General features: G+C 37.8%; 1 protein-coding gene across 3 annotated transcripts in view; it reads left to right on the top strand.

Moving 5' to 3' along the window:
* The window catches only part of CADM2 (cell adhesion molecule 2), a 607683-nt gene that overhangs the window by 463140 nt on the left and 119589 nt on the right, over positions 1–24954 (top strand). For all 3 annotated transcript variants that reach the window (XM_032678665.1, XM_032678663.1, XM_032678664.1), the window contains 2 exons: positions 20508–20660; positions 23127–23264. In XM_032678665.1, the coding sequence (XP_032534556.1) occupies positions 20508–20660; positions 23127–23264 (291 nt within the window). The remainder of the gene's footprint in view (positions 1–20507; positions 20661–23126; positions 23265–24954) is intronic.

Below are 24954 nucleotides of genomic sequence, written 5' to 3'. Positions count from 1 at the left end.
TTTGAGCTGTAACTACCAAGAAGAACATTTGCATAGAGAAGCACATGTTTGTTGTGTGTCCTGTTTCCCCTTAACTTCTGGATGCAGCTTAGCCAAGCTTTCTTTTTAGTCCAGCCTCATACAGTGGCATTCAACTATGTTCAGTGATGTCCCACATTTGCGGGGTGTGTCATTCCTGTGTATCCTCAGGGGGCTATGAGATGGTACATGCTTTGGCCAGATAACAAAGAAAACCTACAGTAATAAAACTGCTTCTCAAGTGCTCCACAGTCACCACCCTCTTATCATATTGGGGATTTCAAATGCCAAATATGCCCAAGTGAGGAGCAGAGAGCTGGCAGTGGTTGCCTCGGACATGGGGGAAGCTTCTGGCAGCTTCTCACAGAATCCAACCCTGTAGCCCTCCCACCACCAAAACCTTGCTGTGTAAATCCCTGTACACGTTGTCATTAATGATATTGTGGTTTTAAGAGTTCAGCTGGGAATGTCACTTATTTTCTTGAATAAGTCATGTTCTTTACCTTTTTCCTCTGAATGCTTCTACATTAATGGACTCAGTGTCTCTTCTGCTGCTAGTAACTATCATCTGCATTTCTGAAGTAGGAATAGAAAGTAAAAAGTCTACCTGGTTTATCAAAAACTAAGAAGAGATGGGTATAAATTCTGAGATAAGCATCTGCAGTTCCTACCTCCTAGGTATTTGACTCGTGTCTCATTTTTCTCCAAGTCTTTTAGTCCAATTAAGAGCTTTTTTCTTGCCAGCACAAGCATTTCTTTACATGTTGCATGTGGCTGAGAGTGTAATTTCCATTTACTATTGTAAAGTTGTTAGTTACTTTAGTGAAGCACCTGAAATTTTGAGGAAGAAAATTAACTGATCCGATGTCATCTGAGAATCTGTTTATGATGAGGAATGTGTTAGAGCAGGAATTATATCTGAGCAGTTCTGACTCAGTGCTTCCCTCCATTGTTATTTCGGTCAAGATCACATTCTTTCATAGTCAGAATAAAGCTACTTTGACAGGAGGCTGACATCAGGGTGCAAAGAACATCGTGCTTTCAGACTGTCTTGTAATATTTTTAGGCTGCCCTTGAAACCACAGATTTGTTTAAATTTGTTTAATTTAATTGTTACTAAGTTTCACTGTGGAGTGTGGCACAGAGAAAGAAGTAATGACACGGTTTTGTGGCTGTATTTTTAAATGATAGTCAAGTCAGTGCATCATGTTACTGCTTTAAATGTAGAAGACTGAAATGATACAGTGTTATCAGAAATTTTTTTAGTGTATTATTAAAAATGAGAAGAAGAACCTGTTTTCTGGAAAAAAAAAAAAAGGTAGACAAAGGACAGATCTTCATATTAAAAGGCAGAAATTCCATATAAATTCTAGGGATATGCTTGTAAGACCTGCTGATCTGTTTAAGAAGGTGAATGGCTATACTGCAGTAGGAAGAAGCAGTTCAGCTAATGCACACTTTGGCAACTTAAAAAATCCTCTATTGCACCTCTATTGTATTTCATTCACATATTTTACTCCGTCCTGTTCCAAGGAAGACAAGATAGCTGAAAATTTGGCAGATTCCTGCACCTGAAATAATAATGAAATACTCTGTTATCACTGGAAACATGTGAGTGGAGTGCAGGACAAGGGGATGGATGAAGAGTTCCCTCCTGCCGAGTTCACTGTGTGGACGGGTTTTCTACATTACTGAAGTAATAAGACGTGATAGGATGTGCATTTCTGAGCTTTGGGTGTTTTTCAGGTACTGTGATGTGATGCCAAAGAGAAATAAATTCAACAGCTGCAATAACGTGCCTGTAGCACAGTGCTGCACACTGACACTTGTCATTATAATATATATAAAGGCATTGTGATGCAGTTGTAACACAGGAAAGAGAGGGGAGTTCTCTGATTATCCTTCATGCTGTGAATTGTTTTGCTTACATTGGCCACTGTTAAACCTACTGCTAAAGTGCAACTTTAAAGCAAAATTATTTGTTGAAGCTTGAAGAATATGTATGTGATCACTCAAAATCACTGAAATAAGGGAGAGGAGGGTGCATCAGTTTGCAGTCAGTGAGGAGACCAGAACTGAACCTTCCATCTCAAATGCCGTGGTAGCAAACACGTGGACACAGAGCAGTGGGACTTAAAAGTGTTGTCAAATGCCTGTTGAGTTCAGCTATTCCAAACAAACACCTTCTGCCTGTCCTTGTGGCTGCTGCCCCAGCACTCAGAAACTGGGAGATGAATAGAGCCGTTAAAACTCAGCCAATTCGTGTTTCTGTGTCAATAAAGGAGTGCTTTCCAGTCCATTCCGGAATGACACCTGACTCTCCACCTTTCTTTGTTACCTTGCCTTTTCCCTAATAGCACTTTACAGCAAGTGTTAGATGGAAGGAAAAGTCCTTGTCACCGCGTGGGGTTAGAAATCATAGGCTCAGTGAGCTAAAGTGACTCCAGACAGGGTCAAACAAAAAGGCCAGGAACCAAAGAAGAAGTCGCATTTCTCAGGAGGACATTGAGTGCTTTGCAGGGGAGCAGGCCAGCCTCAGTGGGAAACACACATTGTCACTCCTCAGGATTGTGCCTCTCGGTGTTAGTTTCTCTGTGAGAGGAAGAGTGAATCAGGAGTTAAAGTCCCTTCTAATTATTACATGTATTTGCTTTTAGAAGAGATCTCTTGGAAGTCTTAAAGATGTACCTTGCTAGTACAGGCCTGGGGAACAGGCCAAGACACCGTGGCTCTATAGGGTTCCTTCTTCAATTTTATGAGGTTCTTGAGTAATAAAGAAGAGTAATTTGAGTTTTGTTGGCACTGCATCCTCATGTGCACACACACACATTTGTTTAGGGGAAGATTTTGACAGTGCAATCTCCTGTGTTTTTTATAACACAGACTTACTTCCCCTTTGAGTTAATCTGCAGAACTCTGAAACGTACTTGGTTCGTTTCAGGGTATTTTCTACCAGCTGTGTCTTACAGAGTAATTGGGACAATAACCAGAAAAGTCACCTCTTTTCACCAGTGCTTCACTATGTAGATTGTTCCTTTTCTCTCTCTTTGTAGTTTCACCTGTCTTACCAGATTTATGAGCTAAAATTAAATTGTGCTGCTTTGCTGTTGTGCTCTATAGAGACCTGTGTCATTTTCCATTTTTAGTAGTTAGGAGCTGATGTGGCAGGATGCTTTTAGGCTTTGTTTTCTGAGACACCTACAAATAGAATTGTTTGATAATATTCCATTATTTACCGTGATAGTACCTAGGAGGTTATGCAAAACTTAGTTTTGTTTTCAACTAAGTTGGACACTTATCCAGAAGCTGATACTGCTAATAAATTACTAGGGCACTGTGATATCAGCATTATAACTACTAATCATGAATTTAAAAAAGTGTCTTAAAAAAAGTTATATCAAAACTTTGTGGAAGCTCACAAAGATAACGCAGAAAAAGGCAATAACAAATAAGCCACCCCTAAATCCATCAATACATTTTTCAGAGCGCAAACTGAGTGCCTAGGACTGTTCCCATGTCTGTTCTGTCAGTCACCAACCTCCTTTTATTAGCCTTAGATAGAAGATAAACAACAAGACTGACAGCTTTGTGTCCTTTGGCATTTTTGTGTCACCATCACAGAGTAAGAGGGTATTATGTCATCACTCAAGCCTGTCAGATTTAGTTTAGTGTGCTGCTTGTCTTAACGATTGTTTTCCTAATTTTTTTCCTCTCAGCTGATACACATACTCTGTATAGATTGTATATTGTTGATGTTAGCAGAATCCATTTTTCAGAGGAGAGGTGTCTTTAACTTCAACTGTGGAAGTGTCACCCTTTTTTCCTACCTACACCAAGATAGAAATTAGGAAAATAAGCGTCTTCCACACTCCATCAGTTCTGGTCTATACAGAACTTTTTCATAACTCATATATTCAAACACTAATTATATTAATATCACAAGCAATGAGAACTTTTATATATTTTTTTTAAAAAAAGCTTTGTTCAGGAAAGTTAATTACCTCTAACTTTCTTGTGGAATCTGTATAGAACTTCAGCACTGTACATTGATAACTAGTACCCAGTACCTCACTTTAATTGTGCCATTTATTATATGATGGAATAAAAGAGAATCTTAGCTGGTGTTTGGCCTTTGAAAACAGTCAAACAGTGTGAAGAGTCAACATTTGGCTTTTGTTAATGACTTGGTAACATGTTCTTTTAATGAAAAGTACAGTTTTTCCTCACTAGGGAAGCCATAGGCTGGTTCCACAAAAAGGCAGATGTACCTAAAGGAAATGTCTGCCTCAGATTACAGGTTCAAACTCTCTGAGAAATGTCTGGAAAGAGCAAGACAAATTAAGAGTGGAGTACTCCAAAGACAGCAAGCTGAAGCAGAAGACGTATAAGCTAAACATTATGAAATCCTAATGAGGGGGAATAAAACCTTGACAAGCAACTTCAGCCTAAAGGATGCTATTTAGTGCTTCTTGGGATTCTCTAAAAGTGGCATGTAAGCCAGGTCAGATCTTCCTCACACTGAAACAAAGACACAGAGAAGAAGCTACTTGGACTAGCCAGTAGTCAAATAGTTGGATGAACCATTGCTTAAGGGATGAGTAAGGAAGGGACAAATTCTTTAGCTGCCACAGTGTCTACTGCAAATCAGTAATAAGACCTTTTGTCAACCAATCACCTCAGAGAATATCCCAACCATCTGGCCCCTGTACTTTCTTAATGGATTTTGCTCACACCTTTACCTACCAAAGATATGCCAATATTCGCAGTAGGAAACACAGGAAAATAATGTTTAAATCTTTGCTTCAATTAATATGTATTTATATTTATATGTGTATAGTGTATATCCATACAAAGTAGGACAGTTTAGAAGGGGACTTTTAACAGCAAATCCCCAAAAAAGTCCAGTGTTGCTGGCATTCAAATGGTCAAGTGAGTTGGAAATTCTGGAGTCTGTCCCTTCTGAGCAGAGCTCTCTAACCAGACCTTTAAGGGTGACAGTGAATAGATAGGTTTGAGAGAATCACAATTTGCCAGAGGAGACCTGGCAAGTAACTCAGGATGTGTAGTGCTCCTGGGTGAAATAAGTAGAGGAGCACTTTGTTGTGAATTGCCCTGATGCAGACACTGCATCGTCTCCCCCCTCCCCACGCAGTTCAGTGACCCTGGAGAATTCAGGCAGTTGCCTTTAGGCATTTGTACCTTCTGAGAGCCTTGTGCTCAGCGACTCAGCTAAGGTACCTGTCGTTGCATAATTGAAGGATTTCATCAATGCCCAAAGGTTTACCTTGGGCAAGAAAGAGTTTTGGTTTTGATATTTGCTATGGTTTATTTTTTTGTGTTAAATTCACCCATAGCTAGAGCTAGGTGCTGTTCCTTAATAAATTGTCAGAAATATCAGAGACCGAGTGATGGTTCAGAGTGCCAGTGAGCTTCCTGGGATTGTTGTATTGGCTTTTTGACATGTCTGCCACTGCTGCCAAATTTATTCCGGTAGAGATCACCTTACAAGATGATACTTGATTTACATTATCTGATTTGTTCTGTAATGGGGGAGATCAGAGTCGAGTCTTTGATTTCATTTTCACAGGGAACAATATACCTTTAATTTTAAGGTGGATGATCAACGACTACATTCATAGAAAAATTCAGCACGTCACCTTGGCTACCGCAATGCACACTGTAGAGCAGTGTAATCATCCTTCCCATCCTACTTTGCCTGTTGCAGTCAGAAATGTTTCATCTAGGCTCATTTATAGCTGTCTATATTAGATCTAGATGGACACACCTGGGCCAGTAGTTCCTCAAGTAGTTCCACAGTCTTTCTCCCCACCCCCCTTCCCTTCCTCTGAATTTAAGCAGTCTTCAAGGAACTTTATCCTTTAAAGTTCTATTGAGGCAGACAAAAGCAGTTTTTACCCCTTTTTGGCTTTAATCCACTTAGTGTTTTACATCTGCTGGTAGAATTAGGAAGATGGATTTGCGTACGAGGATATAATTTTTTCTTCATCCATCCCCTAGAGATCAACCTGATTGCAGACTCTGCTAATTATTGGTGTAAAGCTCATGATCTAGATTTTATAGGAGGAGCTTCCCCATGGTCTCCTACACAACTTTACAGTGCCTTTGAGTTAGTGTTAATCTCTATAGCTCTGATTACTCTTCTCCTGACTGTGAAGTTAAATCTGCTGCTATTCTTAAATTGCTAGGATTATAGTTTTCTGTGCTAGAACTGTTTGATCATTCCTTTTTTTTGCTGCTTCTTTTTCTTTTTTTCTTCTGGTGGCAGTGGTGGTGGATTGTTTTATTTTAATCTGTCATTGTTTGGTGATACTTTCCAGAATTCAGCTACAGGAAATTAAATCTGCAGAAAAAGTTTCAAATTTAGGAAACACTAGAGAAAGGATTAGCTCTGAGCATTTTTCTACTAAGTTATTGCTTGGGAGTTTTTTGATTCAGATTTTTAATCAAGGGTTAGTAAGTTCTGTATGATTCAATTTTTCTTTTCCTACTCTCAGAATGGACCTCGTGGAAATAAATTAATCCAGTATGATTCTTGTCTATCAAGCATAGAGGGTTCAAAAGTGTATTCAGTAAGTCAGCATTTGGAGGTATGTCATGACTGCACCTTTAATAACTGGATTATAGAACTCACTTTTTTGTCAACTAGGGATTTTCCTAAATAGATTTCTTTGACTCCAGCTGAACCCTGATAACACCAATGGGATTGCTGGTCTGAGGAGGAAACGTTTTAAATTTACAGCTAGTAGTAACATCCTTTCTCACTGAGGAAGTTAACCTCACAGGCAGTTTATTGGGCTTTTCAATAACTCTGAACATCTAAGTTGCCAGAGCTTCCAAACCTTGGTGGTGGTTGTTATTTCTGACCATGGTGCTATAATTCAATGTTGATGCAAATGTTTTCTTGGGAGGCTCGAGCCTGTGGTGCCCTACAAGTAGCAAAAGCAGCTCAGAACAGATCACAACCACCTAGAACACGATCCTGAGAGCTCACCTGTATGTACTCAGGCAAACATCAGGCAAGATGCCTTCTCTCCAGCTTCTCCCTGCCTGTTGTTCTAACTAGAAAGATTTTCACTGATTCAATCAAATGCTTTTGAATTGTTTTTTATTCTGGGGGAAAAGACATGTTTGTGGGAGGGCCTGCTCAGAACAACACTCATTTCCAGAGGAGATAACATTAATCTGTCAACATTTTGACAGTAGCAGGTAAGACTTATCTCTGTGGATGGATAGTTTCCAAACAGTTGTCTTCAGTACAGTTCAGCAGAGAGCTATGCAGGATATCAGTTGTTAATTATAAGAAAGCAATTTAAAAGCCAAAAAGGCGGAGAGAAATGCTTGAAAACCTTTTCTATTTCTTTTATTTTTCTGTAGGATTATGAGACAGGTTAAAGCTGTATAAATCAGAGAATCATGAAATAGTGGTTGGAAGGGACCTCTGGAGATCATGTGGTCCAACTGGCCTGATCAAGCTGGGTCAGCCAGAGCAGGTTGCTCCAGACCATATCCAGTCAGATTTTGAGTGTGTCCAAGGATGGAGACTTTACAACCTCTCTGGGCAACCTGTGCAGTAAAATACAGTGCAATAATTTTTTTCTGTGATTAAGTTTTAAGCTGATGAAGGACTGTCTTCCCTGGGAAGGGTACAAGGCTGGAGCAGAAAAATGTGAGGAGTCCTCCCACTGAGGAGGAAGCAGAGGATGAAACAGTGTGTGCTGAACTAATCACAGCCCCCATTCCCTGTCCCTTTGCACTGCTGGGAAAGAGGAGTTAAGAGAAAATGGGGAGTAAGTTAAGCTTGGGAAGAAGGGAGAGTTGGAGGACACATGTTTTAATATTTGATTTTATTTCTCATTATGCTACTCTGATTTGATTGGTAATAAATTAAATTAATTTTCCCGAGGCAAGTCTGGTTTGCCCATGACAGCAACTGGTGAGTGATCTCTCCCTGCCCTTATCCTAACCCATGAGCCTTTCATTATATTTTCTCTCTGCTGTCCACTTGAGGAGGGGATTGATAGAGCAGCTTTGGTGAGCACCTGGCATCCATGATAGATGTTCCAGTTCCTTGTCTAGTCCAGTCCAGTTCCCTTTGTTCTACTCACTCCAGTATGACCCTGTCTTCTACTGGTGAGCCCAGAACTGGACACAGTACTTCAAGTGTGATCTCACCAGTGCTGAGGAGAGGGGAAGGATGATCTTCTTGGACCCGCTGCCAATACTCTTCCTAGTACAGCTCAGGATGCTGATAAGTGCAAAGTAATTTAAATCTACAGTTGTTACATTTTTGCACTTCTGTTACAGAAAAGATGAAATGTACTTTGGAGTTTATGTTTGGAAATATAAAGTAATAAGTTAATTTAAGTACTCTTCCCTTTTAGAGAGTTGCTAATCAGTATTCCCAATGCATATTGTATATGGAATTGGTTTAACCTATTCTTATATTTTTTTCATTAACCTTGTTCTCATAGAGAAGTCATCTATCACACAGAGAAAATAAAATTATTTTCTACAGAAAATGGGAAAAGTGTTACTAATAGGGATGCCAACAGGGTTTTTATCAATTAAAGAATGACGGGGAGAAGAGGAAGCAACTAGATGGAGTAAAAAGTGGAGTAAAACTCAGCTTATTCCAAGGATTGGCAACACCCACTATGTGTGCAGTTAGGAAAGATTTCGAAGAAAAAGAACAAAAGAAGCTGAAGAGTAAGAGGAGTAAAGAATGAGGAAAAGATGGGATCAGTGAAGCAGGGTAAATATTTTCTGTTGTAAGATAAACATATATTGAGTATACTAAAGGCTGTTACAGGGGAAAATAATTAAACATAAAATTTTATTTAGTAAGTTTTTGTTGAAGGGTTTGGAAATACTCTGATTAAAGAAGAGCAAGAGGAGGATCTGAGGAAAGCATCAAACCTGGCAAACAGAGTTTGAAAACAAAATAGAAAATGGAAGAAAAAATGCTGCTTTTATTGAAAGTGGTAGTGTTAAAATATCTTTATGTACCACAGGAAGTGGATTTGATATCTGTAATTTTTCCAGAACTGTCAAGTGTACCAGAAGTTGAGTAAGATGAGAAAGAAGATTCATGTATGTAGACAACAAGTTTATATCTCTGAATACTTTTAAAAATAGAGGTCTTAAATTTTATGCCTGGAGAAGTGCAAAAAGTAGTTTAATGCTATGTAAAAAACAGTTAAATGAATTAGCTCTGAAGAGAGGAGAGAGAAGGAGGAATCAAGGTCACAGCATAATTAAAAATGGAATATTATAACTTAGATACCAAAAAAAATTCATGTATGCAGTGTTGCAGATTGTTACTGCAGCACTCTCTTACTTCTGACGCCGTGAACTTCTTATCATCCAAATGTGCAATTAATGTCCTTTGACAGGCAGTTTGTTGACAGACAAGGAAGAGTCCAGTAACATTCTCTGCCCTGAAGGCCAAGCACCTCCTTTGCTTGTGCCATGTCTTGGAAGCAGAACTGAAAGATGCCCTTGATCAATTATATACAATCCAGTAGTACAAAGCAAATGCAGAAATTCTTGTTCGACTGTATTTCCAATGCTTAAGTGAGTCACTGTCTATTAAAAATAACCACAAAAATATGTGGTTCTTCCAATCACCATTGGAGGAACTCCTTGCAATTTTTAAATATTCAATTCTTCCCTTCATATGACAATCATGATATACAAATCTATCCTTCAAAAGCAATAAGGTGGACACAGTTTAGTTATGGTGGTTTCTTAGTGAGTCTTAAAACTATATCAGTTAAAGGAAGTGAAGTATGAGAATCAATAATACTAATCAACTGTTGCAAGTGTGAGGGGTAAGTAGCTGTAAATTGTTGTTACTCCATATATTTGCTTTTCAAATTAATCTCTTTTGTCCTTTACCTGTTGCTACAATTTGAACTGCAGAAAGAAACAACCAGAATAATATTTTTCTCCGACTCTTATAAAAGGAGATACCTGCAATAAATGTTTAAATGGAAAAGCCAGGATTCATTGAGCTGCTTTTTGTCTAAACATAGGTGTTAATCATGGACAAGTTTCTCCTGGTGTAATCAGATATATCTGGTATATGTGAACGGTCAAAAAAAAATGTAAGGTACTGGGGATAAGTGCTAGTGATGGTGGCATGATTCTACACATCTATTACTGTCAGTATCTACTGTTGGTTAAGTAGTGCATTTATTCACAGTGGAGATTTTATTCAGTGCATCTATCAGTACTTAGTATGGCATCACATGTCAAATGTTTTTTATATTTTTCTGAATAATATTCTGTAACACTTGGTGAATATGTCTGGCCACCACCATGGACTCCAAATATTGTGTTGCTGCATTTGTGTCACCATATTCTGGGAATATAGCTGCAGAAGAAGTGCATTTGCATAAACTAGAAATTTAGCCTAGAAAAGATAATTTTTCTCTTCCTCTCTCCTTTTTTTTTTTTTCCATTGGCTATAAAGGGGAGAGACTGGCAGCCTCCTCTGAGGGACTCAAATCCAAACCCTCCATGAGAGGGAAAGATGCTCAGGAAAAGCTGGAGAAGATTAATCTTTCTGAATATCTACCAGAAGGGTTTTTTTGTTGGTGCTTCAGGATTGGTCACATTGCTGAATTTTGTGATATGCAGGTTCTTTACCCCCAAAAACATCCAGAATCACACGATCACAGAATGTTTCACATTGGAAAGGACTTCTGGAGGTCATCTAGTCCAACTTGGTTCTCTGACTAGGTCCAGTTAGAGCAGCTTTCTCAGAAAATTAGAGGTCTAGATAGTTCTGCTGCAATTTTTTTCTTTTGAATTTAGATTAATTTCAGGATTTTCTGCTTCTTTGTGCTAAACAATCCCAAGTCTCTTATGCTCTCCTTGTATGAGAGATGCTCCAATCCCTTAATGATCTGCTTCTGACACCATTTCTCACTAATAGTTTCCTTCACAGCACATCTGCATCTGGAAAATTAAGACAAATACCACAAAAGAGGCAGCATCTGTGTACTTGTGGTTGAGAGAAAGATTGTCTGCTGCTAGGCTGTAGGAGAGACATTATAAAACTTTAAGGGCTCTATCATAAAAGTTGTTAAAACCATCAAAGAGCTTTCTGAGAATCCTCCCTGGAATTGCACTAGACTCATCTCAGATCTCTCCTGATATTTTGTTCCATATATCAGTTCCCTCAGTGGTGAGGTCTGTGAGTCATCCCTCACAGCATTAATATCTTCAGTATTGATGTATACATTAGTTTTTGATTCTTTATTGGTACTGGAATCAACTGCTAGGTTGATTGCAGATGTGTTCATCAATCATTGATGATTTCTTGACTGTTTTATCCAGGTTCTGTAATATTTTCAAGACAGTGACCTGTTCTTAATTGGCCTCTGGAGGAAGATAGTTTACTCCACTGGCTGCAGAAGGAGTTTAGGGAGTCTAACTGCTTAATGTAGCTAGGAAGAATGAGTATTCCTATGTTGGCATCTCTAGCCAATGCAGCCATCTGCTACAGGAAGAATGATGTTCATTTATGTATCTACATGAATGATCAAGAAGTGCAGAAAGAACAGGGGCTTCTCAGAGCAGTTCTCACTTACAGAGAAATCTCTCTTAGATCATCAAGAAGCAAGAAAGTCTCTCCATATTTTGCTGAAATTATGTATTTGAACAGGAGCGGGCTCTTTGGAAATGAGAAGACTCTGGCTTTCCAAGAAATATGGAGCAGTACCATAAACACGACTCTACCATGAGTAATACTCATTCATGCCACTAAAAGCACTTTCAGTGTCATGGGATCATTAAGCTTAGCCAGTGAATGAGCAGAATTGTGATGTCACCATCTACAGGGACGGGGAAGTAGAGGACAGCAGCTTCCTTAAGGCACAGTCAGCTGCAGACATGTACAAAACCCCTATTGCGTTTGGGCAGCTCTGAGCAGAACCTGGATTTCCAGTGGTGTTAAGAGTGTAAAATTTGTCCTAGTTGTTCTGTGTCCCCTACCTTTTAGGACTCCTTGCATTCAAAGCTGGCTAAAACCAGTCACCAGCAGTGACTTTAAAGGGCAGTCCCTGGACAAGGACAAAGAGAGTATATTGTAACTGATGTGCTTTAAAATACATGCATGGTCTTGGTAGAGAGACCTGTGCTACTTGGCTAGACAGTTTTTGATACCTAAAGAAGCTTAACTCTACCTTGGTTAGCAATCATTTAAGCACTGTTAACACAATGATAAGTATCAACATCAGTGCACGAGGAAAAATTACCTGGTTTTCACAGGGGAACAAACTTGGAAACCTGTGTAACTTTGGTTTAGTTTGCAAGAGGATTAGTATTTATTTATCTCTTCTACTTCAATAAAGTCATTATTTAACAGTCTCTCACTTGCAATGAGCTCTCATTTAGCCTGAAATGTAGTGTTCAAAATTATAGAAAACAAAAATAATTCTAACTTTTGTTACTACTTCCATATGTAGGTGTGGACTGTTATTATAGGTCTCTGTTGTATTATTCTCATTTTTTTTAATATTAGTTGTGCAGCAGTTTTCCATCAGTAGCCCTACAGAAATTATCTTCCCAACTGAGAGACTGTTTCTGTCTGTAATTTACAATATATGGCACAGTGTGATGTGTGCTATTTTGGAATACTGTAACATTTTCTTTTACCATAATTGCCAGGATCAGTACAACCCAGAATAGGATTCATCTTTTAAGAGTGGTGCTGCATTTGAACATATTGTTAAATAATTTCCTCTGTAATCCTCGGGGGTTTTTTCCTGCATTACTGCTTTCAAAACATTTGTCTCCAACTTGGTATATAAGATTACCAATTACTTTTATCTATTGAATCTCATTTATTTTAATTCTGTCCATCTCTAACCTTGCCAGATCATTTTGCAATTTTAATTTTTGCAGCTGCATATTTGAGAAGTAGGATTTTGAAACATTTTCTAGGCTAGTGTGCTGTGGCACATGTCCAGTTGCATTAGTATAATAGGAAATCTTGTAATTCCCTGTTGCAGAAGGAACCAGATGAGCAGACCTTGTAAGACAATGTTTCATTCTGACTAATGTGATTTTTGTTTTATTATTTGGAAGTACAGTTAAATATTATTTCAACATAGTAAAACATATTCATAGTTCAAAACCTCCATGTTTTGGAAGGATTTGAAACTTATATTTCTTATATGAAAGAGAGTCGGCTTCTCAGGCAGTGAATGTCATCCTTGTGATTTTCAAAAGACAAGAAAAATGTAAGTTCAGTGCTTCTTTAATACCAGAAACAGGCATTATAAACACCCTAGAAGGCAAGCTGTTCCTCTCTTCTTGCATATTGTCACGTTTCTTGAATGCTCTGGAAAAGAGAAAGAAGCGAATGCAGAACATAATTGTGAGAGACAAAATAGCTCGGCACAGAAAATCTGCCATGCAGGAAAGTTTTCCCATATTTATTCCATCCATGAAGGGCATGGAATTGTCCTGGACTGTGTTTGTCGGTTGGCAACAGTTGGCGAAACCTCACTTAGCAGATGTGTTCAAGATCATAAGTCATTGTAAGTCACCTTAAACTTGTTTTCATTTTATCCAGATTGCAGGAAACAGAGACTTGTTATTTCGCTGAAGAAATTACCTTGCTGTTTGGATTTTCCTCATAAGCCTCTAGGGCTGTACACCCTGATAAATAATAGATAATGTTGTACAGACAGGTTCTGAGTCCCCAGTGCTTTGGCCTTTTTGAGGCAGTAAGAAAGCACAGAGTAGATACCTCTCTTAGTGGGGCTGTCAGCACCTCTTCTGATGGAGGGAGTTTGCTGTGTGCCTTTGGCATATGCGTTATCCAACATGCAAAAGTTCTGGAAAAATTCGAAAAGGAGCAAGCAAGCAGCTTGCTGTTGAACCCTGTTCTTTAAATAAGCAAATAAAATGTTTCAGCAGCGTATCTCAGCTGAAAACAACCTTGTCTTGTTTTATTAGACTGCAAACCAGAGCAGAAGGTAAAGATGTCTGGATGATTAGAGGTAGAAGAGGTATTGACTTCATTCTTTCTTCCTTTTGATTACCAAATACTTCAGAAATGCACTGGAATGAAAGTAAAACTTATCTCCAAGGACTGTTGTGTTCTTCTTCCATTTCTGGAACCTTACTTAGCACCTCTTATGAAACCTAGTGATGCCCTGAATTTATTGAGTACATGAATGGGTTGGAAAATTCAGTGAATTGGAAGTGTTCAATTGACACTGTTTGGAATGTCTGATTGAACTCATCTGTGTTACTAATCACCTTCCTAATGGGGGAAAAAATTGTCATGTACCTGCAAATTGGTTAGGCTGTTCCACAGCCAATTAGCCAAAGATCTCTCCACAGTATTGTGACCTTCAGTTTATGTGATTTCTGCTGATTTTACTTATAAATGGTGTCACCTCTAAAGGACACCAACCTTACATGTGTCAGCCAATTTGATAGGCTGCATAGAAACTTCTAATGCTTTTCCCTCTGCATTAGCACTACCTTCTATCCCAGTCCTGAAGTCTATCGTGGCTCTAGACTGATTAAGAGTTCATCTGTCTTTCTGACCTTTGGATTGATTTGAAGTCATGACCAACTAGTAATTAGGGAAAAAGTGATAGTTTCATGGACACAATGCTGTGAGAGAAAAGTGACCTCCACTGAGAGGTAAAAATGGCTTCACCACATGCAGAAGTAGAAATAAAAAGCATGGGATTAGTAAATATCCACACTCCTACCCTTGTGTACTTGTATGGAAGCAATCAAATTGCTTGACTGGAAATGAAAGAGGAAGGAAACAGGTTTTCTTTCCACATGCAAACAACTGAGAAGTTTTAAAATCTTAGGAGTTTAGATACCATGCAAGTACTGACTAGATATGGGTTGGGCATCAATAGAATAACTGTGTATCAGCTGGGCACGCTGTTAATACAGCAACAGAATAATGAGTCTTTGAAAGGAAATGTGAATGTTTTGAAAAGAAATATGAAGGTTTAGGAGACACAAAATAATAATAATAGTTTGGTTACTTCCATTTACTCCTGTTCTGTCTCTTTTTTTCTTTCTCTTTTGGTGGTGATTGATGCACAATTGTAAGTAAGTGGTGTAGGATCATCCTATAGGGATCTTGGTATATTGAATTCATTAGGAGCAAAGAAAAAGGCCTTCTCGAGTCTATCCAAGTATATCCAGGAACACAGCATAAAACCCTTGAAATCTATTTCAGATTCGATGATGGTACTGCATTCAGAAAGGTGGAATGTGAAAATCGGAGGGATTCTTTCGATTTTATAAGTGTTAAATTTCTGGGAGTTTAGCATTACCTGTGGAGTATCAGAAATCTTTCTGGTTCCAACTAATGGTTACATTATTCCCATGACAGAGGGAACAGCTCTAACATAAGGATGAAAATTTTGTTAAATGAATCCCAGGACAGCAGCATGTGTCAAGTTAGTATTGTCAAAACATTGGCAAATTACTCTGGAGGATTTGGGGGTTTTATCCCCCATTCTTCAAATAAATGACTCAAAATACTGGGAAGATGTGGTCATTTTAGATGAAGTAACAGAGATGCTGCTGTGTGGCTATGTCTGACAGGTCCAGCTGCCTTTTCCTGACAGTGTGACACGGGGATGATTTTTCCATTTCTGCAAATTTTTCTTTTCCGTGTTTTTTTCCATTTCTGCGAATTTTTAAGTTTCTTTTCTCTCCTCTTGCAAGATTTCCCTATGACAACATAGGATCTTTTTTTTTTTTTTTTTTTTTTTGTGATTGTGAACAAGGAGACCAGTTTATTGCAGTGGTTGTCAGTCTCAACAGTTCCTAATTAATACAGCTGAAATACATGGCTATCTTTTACTCATAATTACCTGAAGTATGCAAATTATCGAGGTTGCTTTTTTCTGTGTCAGAAAACATTCTGAAAGACAATCTTTTCCACAGGAAAAGAGAATGTCAGGTAAAATAAATGAAGTGTGTCTGCTTAGGAACAAGTGTTTTATGCATAATTATTTCATGCCTTGCAAATTAACTACATTATATGTGCCTGGGAATTACAGAAAACTGAAATAATGTACTTACGGCATATTGGAATTTACTATGCAATTATATTTCTTGTTGCATTTTGTATTTTTTAAAGGGCTTGCAACATAAGAATACAGAAAAGAGATGTCAGTGCTGGTATTCTTTGTTACTGTTTTGGCATATGTGTATTTCCCAGGAGTCAAATACATATTCTGTTTATTTACCCTTTCTCTAGCATCTCTGTATCATGCGAAATATAGGGATACAAACTATGGATAGGGTGATGATTCAGGAATGTAGGTTAAAATCCCCAGGAAGAGGCCAGAAAGGTCTGTTTGGCTTCTAACAAAGTGAAATGGAAAAAAAAAAACAGTTTCAAAGAAAGACTTGAAAGACCAGGCAGAGGTAGGAGAGGAGGCTGGAAACCATGCAAGTCAAACGAGGACAGAGCCTGTAGAGTCTCTAAGGATAAAGCTTTATCTTCTGTGCCCAGCACCTGTGCTGTCTAGTTGCTACCATAATACAACTACTAAATAGTTAGAGCTAGAAATACTGACATTTTTCCCCTTGCAGTAACCATTCAAAGAGTAAAATACTATGCAAGAAGATGTACTGCATTATTTTTTCATAATTTCTGATTAAGGGAAAGCAAAAATCACCCCCTTTCAAATTATGAAGTTCTGAACAACGAATAGACATTTCAATATATAGGAAATCTAGTCCGTGTACTAGTGTGTACCAAACTCCAAATTCGTGCAGAATGTCCCCATGTGTGTTCTACTTTTTGTTTTCATCTGCTAATTAAATAAAAGAGAACATTTTGTATTTTACTGTATGGAACTTTATTTGAACTACTGTGGTGGAGCCTCAAGTTGGCTTAAACTTCGTAGTGAAAGTCCCCTCTTTTGGGACAATTCTCCATTCAAATAAGAGCAATTAAAAAGCTTACAGAAAGCTTTGGAAACTCATGTCCTTTAAAAGGAGAAAAATAACCTGTATGAGATAGGTCATTAAATAAGTAGAACTAAGATATGCTGAAAGAATTTGAATAGATCATTGTAAATAAATGCCCTTCTCATCCAGTAGCTCCTTGCAGATTGTGTCTTCTCCTTAAAACTCTTTGCTTTCCAGTTGGTACCTTTGAGTATCTGGCTTCTGTTTGGGCTCCACGGGCTTCTTTGCTTCATCAGCCAGACTTGGCAAGACTTTACTCTCTGTGGTGCTCAAGATCCTGCTCCACTCAGTCACGATGCCTGGATTTCGGGAGCTGGCCAGAAATCCTGGCTTCTCCAATGTTGCTGATGTTTCCTTTGCTGTCTAAGGGAGCCAGTCATCCTCTCCCAGAGGGCTCTCTCTGCCCCAGGGTGCAGGAGCCAGGACTAGACAGACAGCCACTCTTTCTGTCATCCAACTTTGCCTTTTTAGCAAAATATATCTAATTCAGAAAATGGAAACAAACCAGTTCTGGCATCCATCACAGCTATCACTTTAGTGAAGCGAAACTGGTGTCTTTCTAAACAGACACAAACAGATAAGAGAAAAACAACTTGAAAATAAGATTATGAAAAGTATCTAAGTGTCGGCCTTGTCTAAGCAATAGCAGTAAAATTTGGTTTGCTCTCACATCTGCGTAGGCAGGAAAACTTACAGATGTGTAGGTTTGAAAGGGATGGCACAGATAATTAATTGTGTTTAGACTTAGCACTTACAAAAATGCTTCTGACAAACAGCTTTACTGCAAAGGAGTATTATGTTGGTGCTATTTGCAGCATTGCAAAGGCTCTGTGTTGGTATTTCCATTACAAAACAACCCTTCTGTTCTTTCAACAAAAATTCACCTTGAACTGAAACATGGAACATCTGATCTCATCTCTTGACCAGTGGCTGTTTTTACCGGTTTTACAGAAAATTGACTCAGCTGAGGTTTTTATATTGTACAAAGGTATGGAGTGGAGGAAGTGAGGGAGGGGAGCAGTAGGAATGTAGTTGATGGAAATGGTTTGTATTTCAATTGTAGGATTGAAATGATGTGTTATTGGCATCATCTGTAGGCCAGTGCTCTAGTGCAATTCATTACTGTTCTTAGTGCATGAAATTCTGCCCCATCTGTAGGAAAGTATTTCAACAAATACTTCAACAAAGATTATCATCTTTGTCACAAGGCTGTAACAATTGAAAATTATAACAAAGTAAAATACTATGTAATATGATATGGTGCATTATTTTTTAGATAGTTTCTGATTAAGGGGAAGCAAAAATCACCACTTTCAAATTATGTAGTGCTGAGAGGTTTTTCGTTGTTTTGGGGATTTGTTTTTGTTTGTTTGGTTGGCTTGTTTGTTTTTGTTGTTATTTTGTTGTGGTTTTCTTTCCTATTTTCTATGCTGCTGCCAAATTTTATAGATGGGTGTGGTGGTAACCAAACCACTTGGAAGCACTGAGTCATTTTGAAAACAATTTTTTTTTTGGAGGGTCAATAATGTGAAATAAACTACCGTTCTTAGGTCTGCTCAGTTTGCATGTGACTAGAATTGAAAAGCTGAGAAAGGAATTCTGAGTCCCCATCTGCTTCCTCAAAGATAGCAACAGCTTCACTGTTGTGAGGAGTTTTGGCTGGTAAAGCCCCAGTCATCAGCTTTGCCTGCTACTTGGGGTTGGTAGATGCTTGCTTTATGTACTTTTTGTTGTCCTGAGCTTGTTTTTCTTGGTTGTTATGTCAGCATATTGGTGTACACATAGCTTTTCATTTTGTAGCCTCTGTTTTGCTTGCTTGTTTGCTTTAACATTGCTCCTATTTTCACCATTGTATGCATTTTTATATTTTGGACTAAGTAATTACCTTTTTCCTGTTGTGGCCAGCCAGCCAATGTCTCAGTTATGCTTGGAATATGTCCATTCTACAATCTCAGTCACTTTGATGTGTCTTGAAGTAGTTCATGACATGACTGTGTGTTAGGGCTGCTTAAGCTGTCACCTTTCAGTCATCAGACCCTGCAGAAAGGGAGTCCAGCTTTGGCTGGCCTACCCTGAAATATTCAGTAAACTCAGCTGAAAATTTCTGATGGAGAAAAAAAAAACAAACCTGAATGGGAGCCTTAGAAGAAAACAAATTCAAGTGACATTTTTGCTGAATCTTCACTGTAGCTGCTTATTTTGGTGTAAATCTTCCTGGATTGACTTGAACAGCAATGGGGCAGAAATGTCTAGATTTAGTAGCAAAAGAACCACAGCAAAACTTTTTTGTTGTTGTTTTTTTATCATTGGAAGGCATATATGTTAGACAAAACTAAGAGCCTTTGGGGACTTTAGAAAGAGATGAGTGAGGACAGCATTAAGGACTTGAACTTCTTGTTTCTTTTCATAAATGCAAGCATAACTCTCCTGACAAATACCATAGTCCTAATTTACTCTTGATTTTCAGAAGTTTACTACAAAAAGTAACTGAAGTTTCAACCACTGTCAGGTCAGAGATTTGAATCTAGAGGTACACAGCTAAACTCTCTTGAGTTAAAGAGGCTTTTTTGTTGTTTGCTTAGGAGAATAACAGTGTTTACTTACTTATGATGTTAGTATTTCTATGCTGTGGAAAGTCTTGATTAATATATACCGATTCCTGAAACAGCTTTACCACAGAGAAATAGAATGTTTGGTAATGTTTTGGCTGGTTTTCCATAGAATTTAGGGATTAATATAAATATAGGTTTTAAAATGCTTTAAATTTTAAAGCATTAATTAAATGACATTTTGAACATGAGTGAATCTACATGTTCCTTTTCCCTCATTGGTTTCATGCCAGTAAAATTTTATAGAAAGGATTTTATGATACAACATCATCATTTTAGTCATAATCCAAAAAGTAAGGCCACTTATACTCAATTACCTCAAATGGTTAAATGTACAATATATGCATGCAGAAGTGGAATTTTCAATCTATTCATAATAAGAAATACCCTGTTACAGAATTCAGGAAATCTGATATTCCAGTTCAATATGAGTAGTAGTGGACATGAGAAAAATCTGTAAGCAAACTATGCAATGGTAGACACAGGATTCTCAACATTTGTAAATGCGTGAAAAAGAAGCTGAGTATAGGAAGGATTTATTTTAGGCACTGACATAAAGGAAGGATTTATTTTAGGCACTGAACAAAGCTGTGAGGGGACAGAAATCAAACTCGGTGTTGGGTTTTTTAGAGGAAGGTCAAAGGTAACTGAAATCACTTAATTTCTACGTTTATATATGTTACAAGCCACCCAAAAACTTGCTAAACTCTCATACTTTATTCCACAGGGAAAACAAACTCCTGTGCATAGACAACTGTGTCCATATCCCCATGTCCCAGGGCCTGGTTTCACTGGGATACTTCATCGGGCCCCTTGGATAACATGCAGCGCTTTGTAAACGTTCTGTGTCCTACCTTAACGTGGATTTTTGTTTTTCAGCTCTGAGGGACAACAGAATTGAGCTGGTCCGAGCTTCGTGGCACGAGCTGAGTATCAGTGTCAGCGACGTGACCCTGTCGGATGAAGGGCAGTACACCTGCTCTTTGTTCACCATGCCTGTCAAAACTTCCAAGGCTTTTCTTACCGTTCTCGGTGAGTATAAAGAAGCAAGCGTTAAACTCCTCGGGCTTTGGCAAATTATGATAAGAATGATCTTTTCTAAAGCTTGGCAGAAGATAAATGTAAACGTCTGATCTGGTTTCCCTGATGTTTATTGTTTTATATTGCCGGGCTGAAAAATAACATGCCTCTTACTGTTGGCGCTGTGGCAGGATAATGAATTAGGGAGCAGACAAACACTAAGGTGTGAGTGCTCCATAAAATGGACATAACCTCCACATCCCGAGCACCAGAAGTGCAAAGAAGGTGCATGTGTTCATCTCCTAACAACGTATTGTATAGGGCAAAGAGGAGAAAATCAGAAAGCATGAAATCAAAACAGGCTTTAGAGCTTTATCATTTTTCCTTAGCTGTGCATTTTCTTGGCTCATTCTACTGTCTTTTTTTTTTTTTTTTTGGTCTATAAAGTGCAAATTTTCACTGGGTTTGCTGCTTCTTTTGTGCTTTATCCTCTAAGTGCTCTGCTGTTTTCCCCAAAGGTTATAGATACACAGAGAAAAGCAATAGATTTCAAGAGATGTCCAGGAAATAAAGTTTCTGCTCGAAGCTTTATATGATTCTCTGAATGTCAGTAGCCCAATCAACCAAAATTGCTGTAGTTCATTGAAACACACCTGCGTACCAAAGAGGTTATATGATTTTAGAGATTGATTTTTATTCCTTACTCCTTTTTTTTTTTTTCTGTCCCTGAACATGACTCTTTCTTTCTTTTTGTTTTATTTTTATACGTAGATAGGCAGACAGTTGAATTTAATAGGACTAATGTAAGGTATTCTCTGTGCTGGTAATACTCACATTAATCCAGCTAGGGAATTGGTTTTGTGCTTAGGATATGAAATACATCTCCCTTTCAGTCCCTATGAGACTATTTTACAAGAATCTTCACAAGTTTGCCATTAAGGACAAAAAGTACCCACTGAAAGCAGAATAGTCTGGAATAGCAACTGCCTGTGCTTAATCTTCCTTTCTGTAGAAAGGCATTTCATGATCTAAACAATTGATGAATACACCAGTTCAACATGTTAAATGGCAGAAAGATGTAGAAAGGTGTTATAAAGACAAAAAAAGCCCATCTAGCCAGTATTTATTAACAAAAGTAACTTGATCTTTCACAGTCCTGTGAGTTTTGTCTTCATTTTAGGGGACGGTTTCATGGAGTTTTACCAAGGTCAGCTACTTACCTTCCAAGAAAGAAAACTGCAGCATTTAAGATTCCTGTCTTTTTCATTTTGTATTTGTAATTTTCAGAATAACATTTTGAACTCCTTGAACATTTTCTGTTGTAGAGGGGGAACTTTTCCATTGAAATGTATTACGTCTTTTAATCAGATAAACTGTCCTTTTATATACTAATAATGCCTTTATTGACTGCTCTGTTATTGATTAGAAAATTTAAGTGCCAAGGTATTATAGCAGACACCACTTCCTGTCCTGAAAGAGAGGAATAGATTTATCACAGAAATGTGCTATATAATAGGTACTGCTCCTTTCTTTTTATATACATAATCTGTCATTTTGGTAAAGAGATGTAAAAAAAACAAATTATGAAATACAGGGCATAGGACCACTTACTGTGACTGATCCCTTTATCTAGCCACAAATATGAATGCTTCACAGCACTGTAGATGCAAGTTATAACTGACATTTTTTGAGATTTTAAAATTACAGTCACCAGTATTATTTTGAAATAACTTAATCTTGTGTTTGCATAAGTTAATCGGATTTACATAGGTAACAATCAAAACTTTCCCAATTCTCTCCATATTTTTTTTTTAATCACTCATGGTTCATTGAAAAAACGCTATTTCCAAATTTAGTATTTTGTGTATGGTGTATCAAAATCACGTGACCTCTTCCAAAAGACTTGGATTCAGCTGAAGAACTTTCCATGGCCAATAGGGCTCTGATTATACCTCTTGATGTTTTGGGTTTGTGTTCTGTGAAGATAAAGTGATTCCTGTATTTATTTTCATCTTCCTTTTTCCCCGGATTTTGTATTAAAGTCTTCATTATTCAGGTTTAAACATCTGCTCTGAACTTAGGTCAGCTCAGCTTTTTGCTTCCAGTTGTGTTTCATTCTCACAGCTGTGCTTCTAACGTGCTTTGTCATCCTACTTGCTATGCAGAGTGGTTTAACCATTATAACAAGTCAGACTAGACCAGCATGCAGAATATACATAGATAAGATATTTATTAAAATGCAATCTGTTTCTCTTGGAAAACCAGGTTAATTTCTGTTTTCTTTCTTTATTTAGAATCAACTTCTGTTCAGATTGATAGTTTATTTACAATAAGAAAAAGCCTTCACTGACAAGGCATAAGGAATTAATTATCCTGTTTCCAGAATTTAGAGCATATGAAGACGTGAACTTTAAGATGGTCACGTACTCATGGCAGTAGCTGACTCTATCAGAGACATTTTGCTTGTTTGCTTGTTAGGTGTTCCTGAGAAGCCACAAATTACTGGATTTACCTCACCAGTTATGGAGGGAGAGAGGATGCAGCTCACTTGCAAGACATCTGGTAGTAAACCAGCAGCTGATATCAGATGGTTCAAGAACGACAAAGAAGTTAAAGGTATTTAAAAGGACTTTGGTGTAATTTGGTCCAGTTGCCAAAACTATGCATTCTTTAGAATTATGTTTTTTAATTTGTGTTTGTAAACTTTCTCATGTTGAGTCATTAAATGAACAGGTGATAGTACATAGACAAGGTAATTGCTTGTAAATGGCCATATAAGCATCTTTTTATTGTTTCTTCAAACGGTAAAAACTGATGTTTTGAATTGCTCAGAACTCTGTTCAGCATAATAAACTCAACTGTGAGGCTTGATAGAAAGATGTTTTGTGGATTATTGTTATCACAGTCACACCACTCACCCCTGATGTTTTACCTTTCCATTGCTCTTTGCCATTCTAATATGAGGTATGTCTGATGCAGTCGGTTGCCAGATTTAGTTATGTTATTTATTACACCCCTGAAAATAAAGTGACCAGGTGAGGCAGGACCATCTGGAGGAGACAGGAGATTGCACTTTCCATAGGGGAGCTATGGGGCCTGCTCTGGTGAGGAAAAGTCAGGATGCAGCAATTGAGGGAATCTCATCTGGGAAACTGGGAATCTACAGCTGAGGCAAGGATGGTGGTGGTCTTTAAAGGTGGTGGACTTTAAAGGTGATCAGGAAAACCTCACAGGGACTAGGAGGAGTTGAACAAAGTCTGCTGGAGCTGAAAAGTCGGTGATGACTAAAACCAAAGCTGACAGCAAGGATTTGCCTTTGAGAATGCAGCAAGCTAGGAAAGAGCTGCATATAAAATCTATTTATTTCTTTTCTATCTTCTCTTTCACTTTGTAGGTTCTTTGCTTAGAACTTAGTTTTCTAGTCCATATTCTTATCAATGCTGAGATAGTTTTAAATCCTTATTGGTGAATGAGTGAGTGAAGAGAGCTTCCTGCAGCAGAAGGCTCAGTCACATCTGTAAGCCAATTGATGTGCCCATTATAAAGTAGATAAATAAAAAGGATAAGGTATTGACATTTATTTGTGTCACCTCTATTCATTCTGCTATAAGACCAGATAAATAAATGATTAAAAATCCACTTTTGCTGTGTAGCTTTAAAAACAAACAAACAAACACCACAAAAAAACCAAACCAACACTATTATCTGTTTTGTCTCATATTTGTCTAATATTTTGGATTTTGTTAGCTCAATAAACTGCCTCAAGAAAAGTTACGGCATTAATTGCAGAATCCATTTATCTTCCTTTACTGTTCTCTACCACAGTTCAATGTGCAAAACCAGAGCTGGGATACAAAATTAGTAAATAAATCAGATTACAGTGGATTGTATAAGGAATCCAGTCTATTTGAGAAGTGTCTTTGTATTTCCAATGAAAATGAGAATAGTGTTAAAAGAAACAAGAATTTTAGACTGGGATAACTGGAAATGTGTTTGAACATTTGCAACAAGGATAGAAAATGAGGAAATGGAGAACAATTCTTTTGTCAGTTTGAGGAAGTTGATGAAAGAAATGCAGCACCTAATCAAATGTAATTAAAAAGAAGAATTTACCAGCACAGCAAATACACATGGCACAATATAGATTCTGTCATCCAGAAAAGTTGACAGGATGAATATATATATTCAAGGCATGTAGAGATTAGAAATCACTCCAAACAGTGTCAATACTTTAAGGGAAACACTGATACAGTTGGCCTAACAACAAGGCAACACATTTGAAAAGATTTTATTTTAAAAATTATAT

Source organism: Chiroxiphia lanceolata, chromosome 2, assembly GCF_009829145.1.
Source record: "Chiroxiphia lanceolata isolate bChiLan1 chromosome 2, bChiLan1.pri, whole genome shotgun sequence".
NCBI lineage: Eukaryota > Metazoa > Chordata > Aves > Passeriformes > Pipridae > Chiroxiphia > Chiroxiphia lanceolata.
This window is presented reverse-complemented; position numbering and strand designations above follow the sequence as displayed.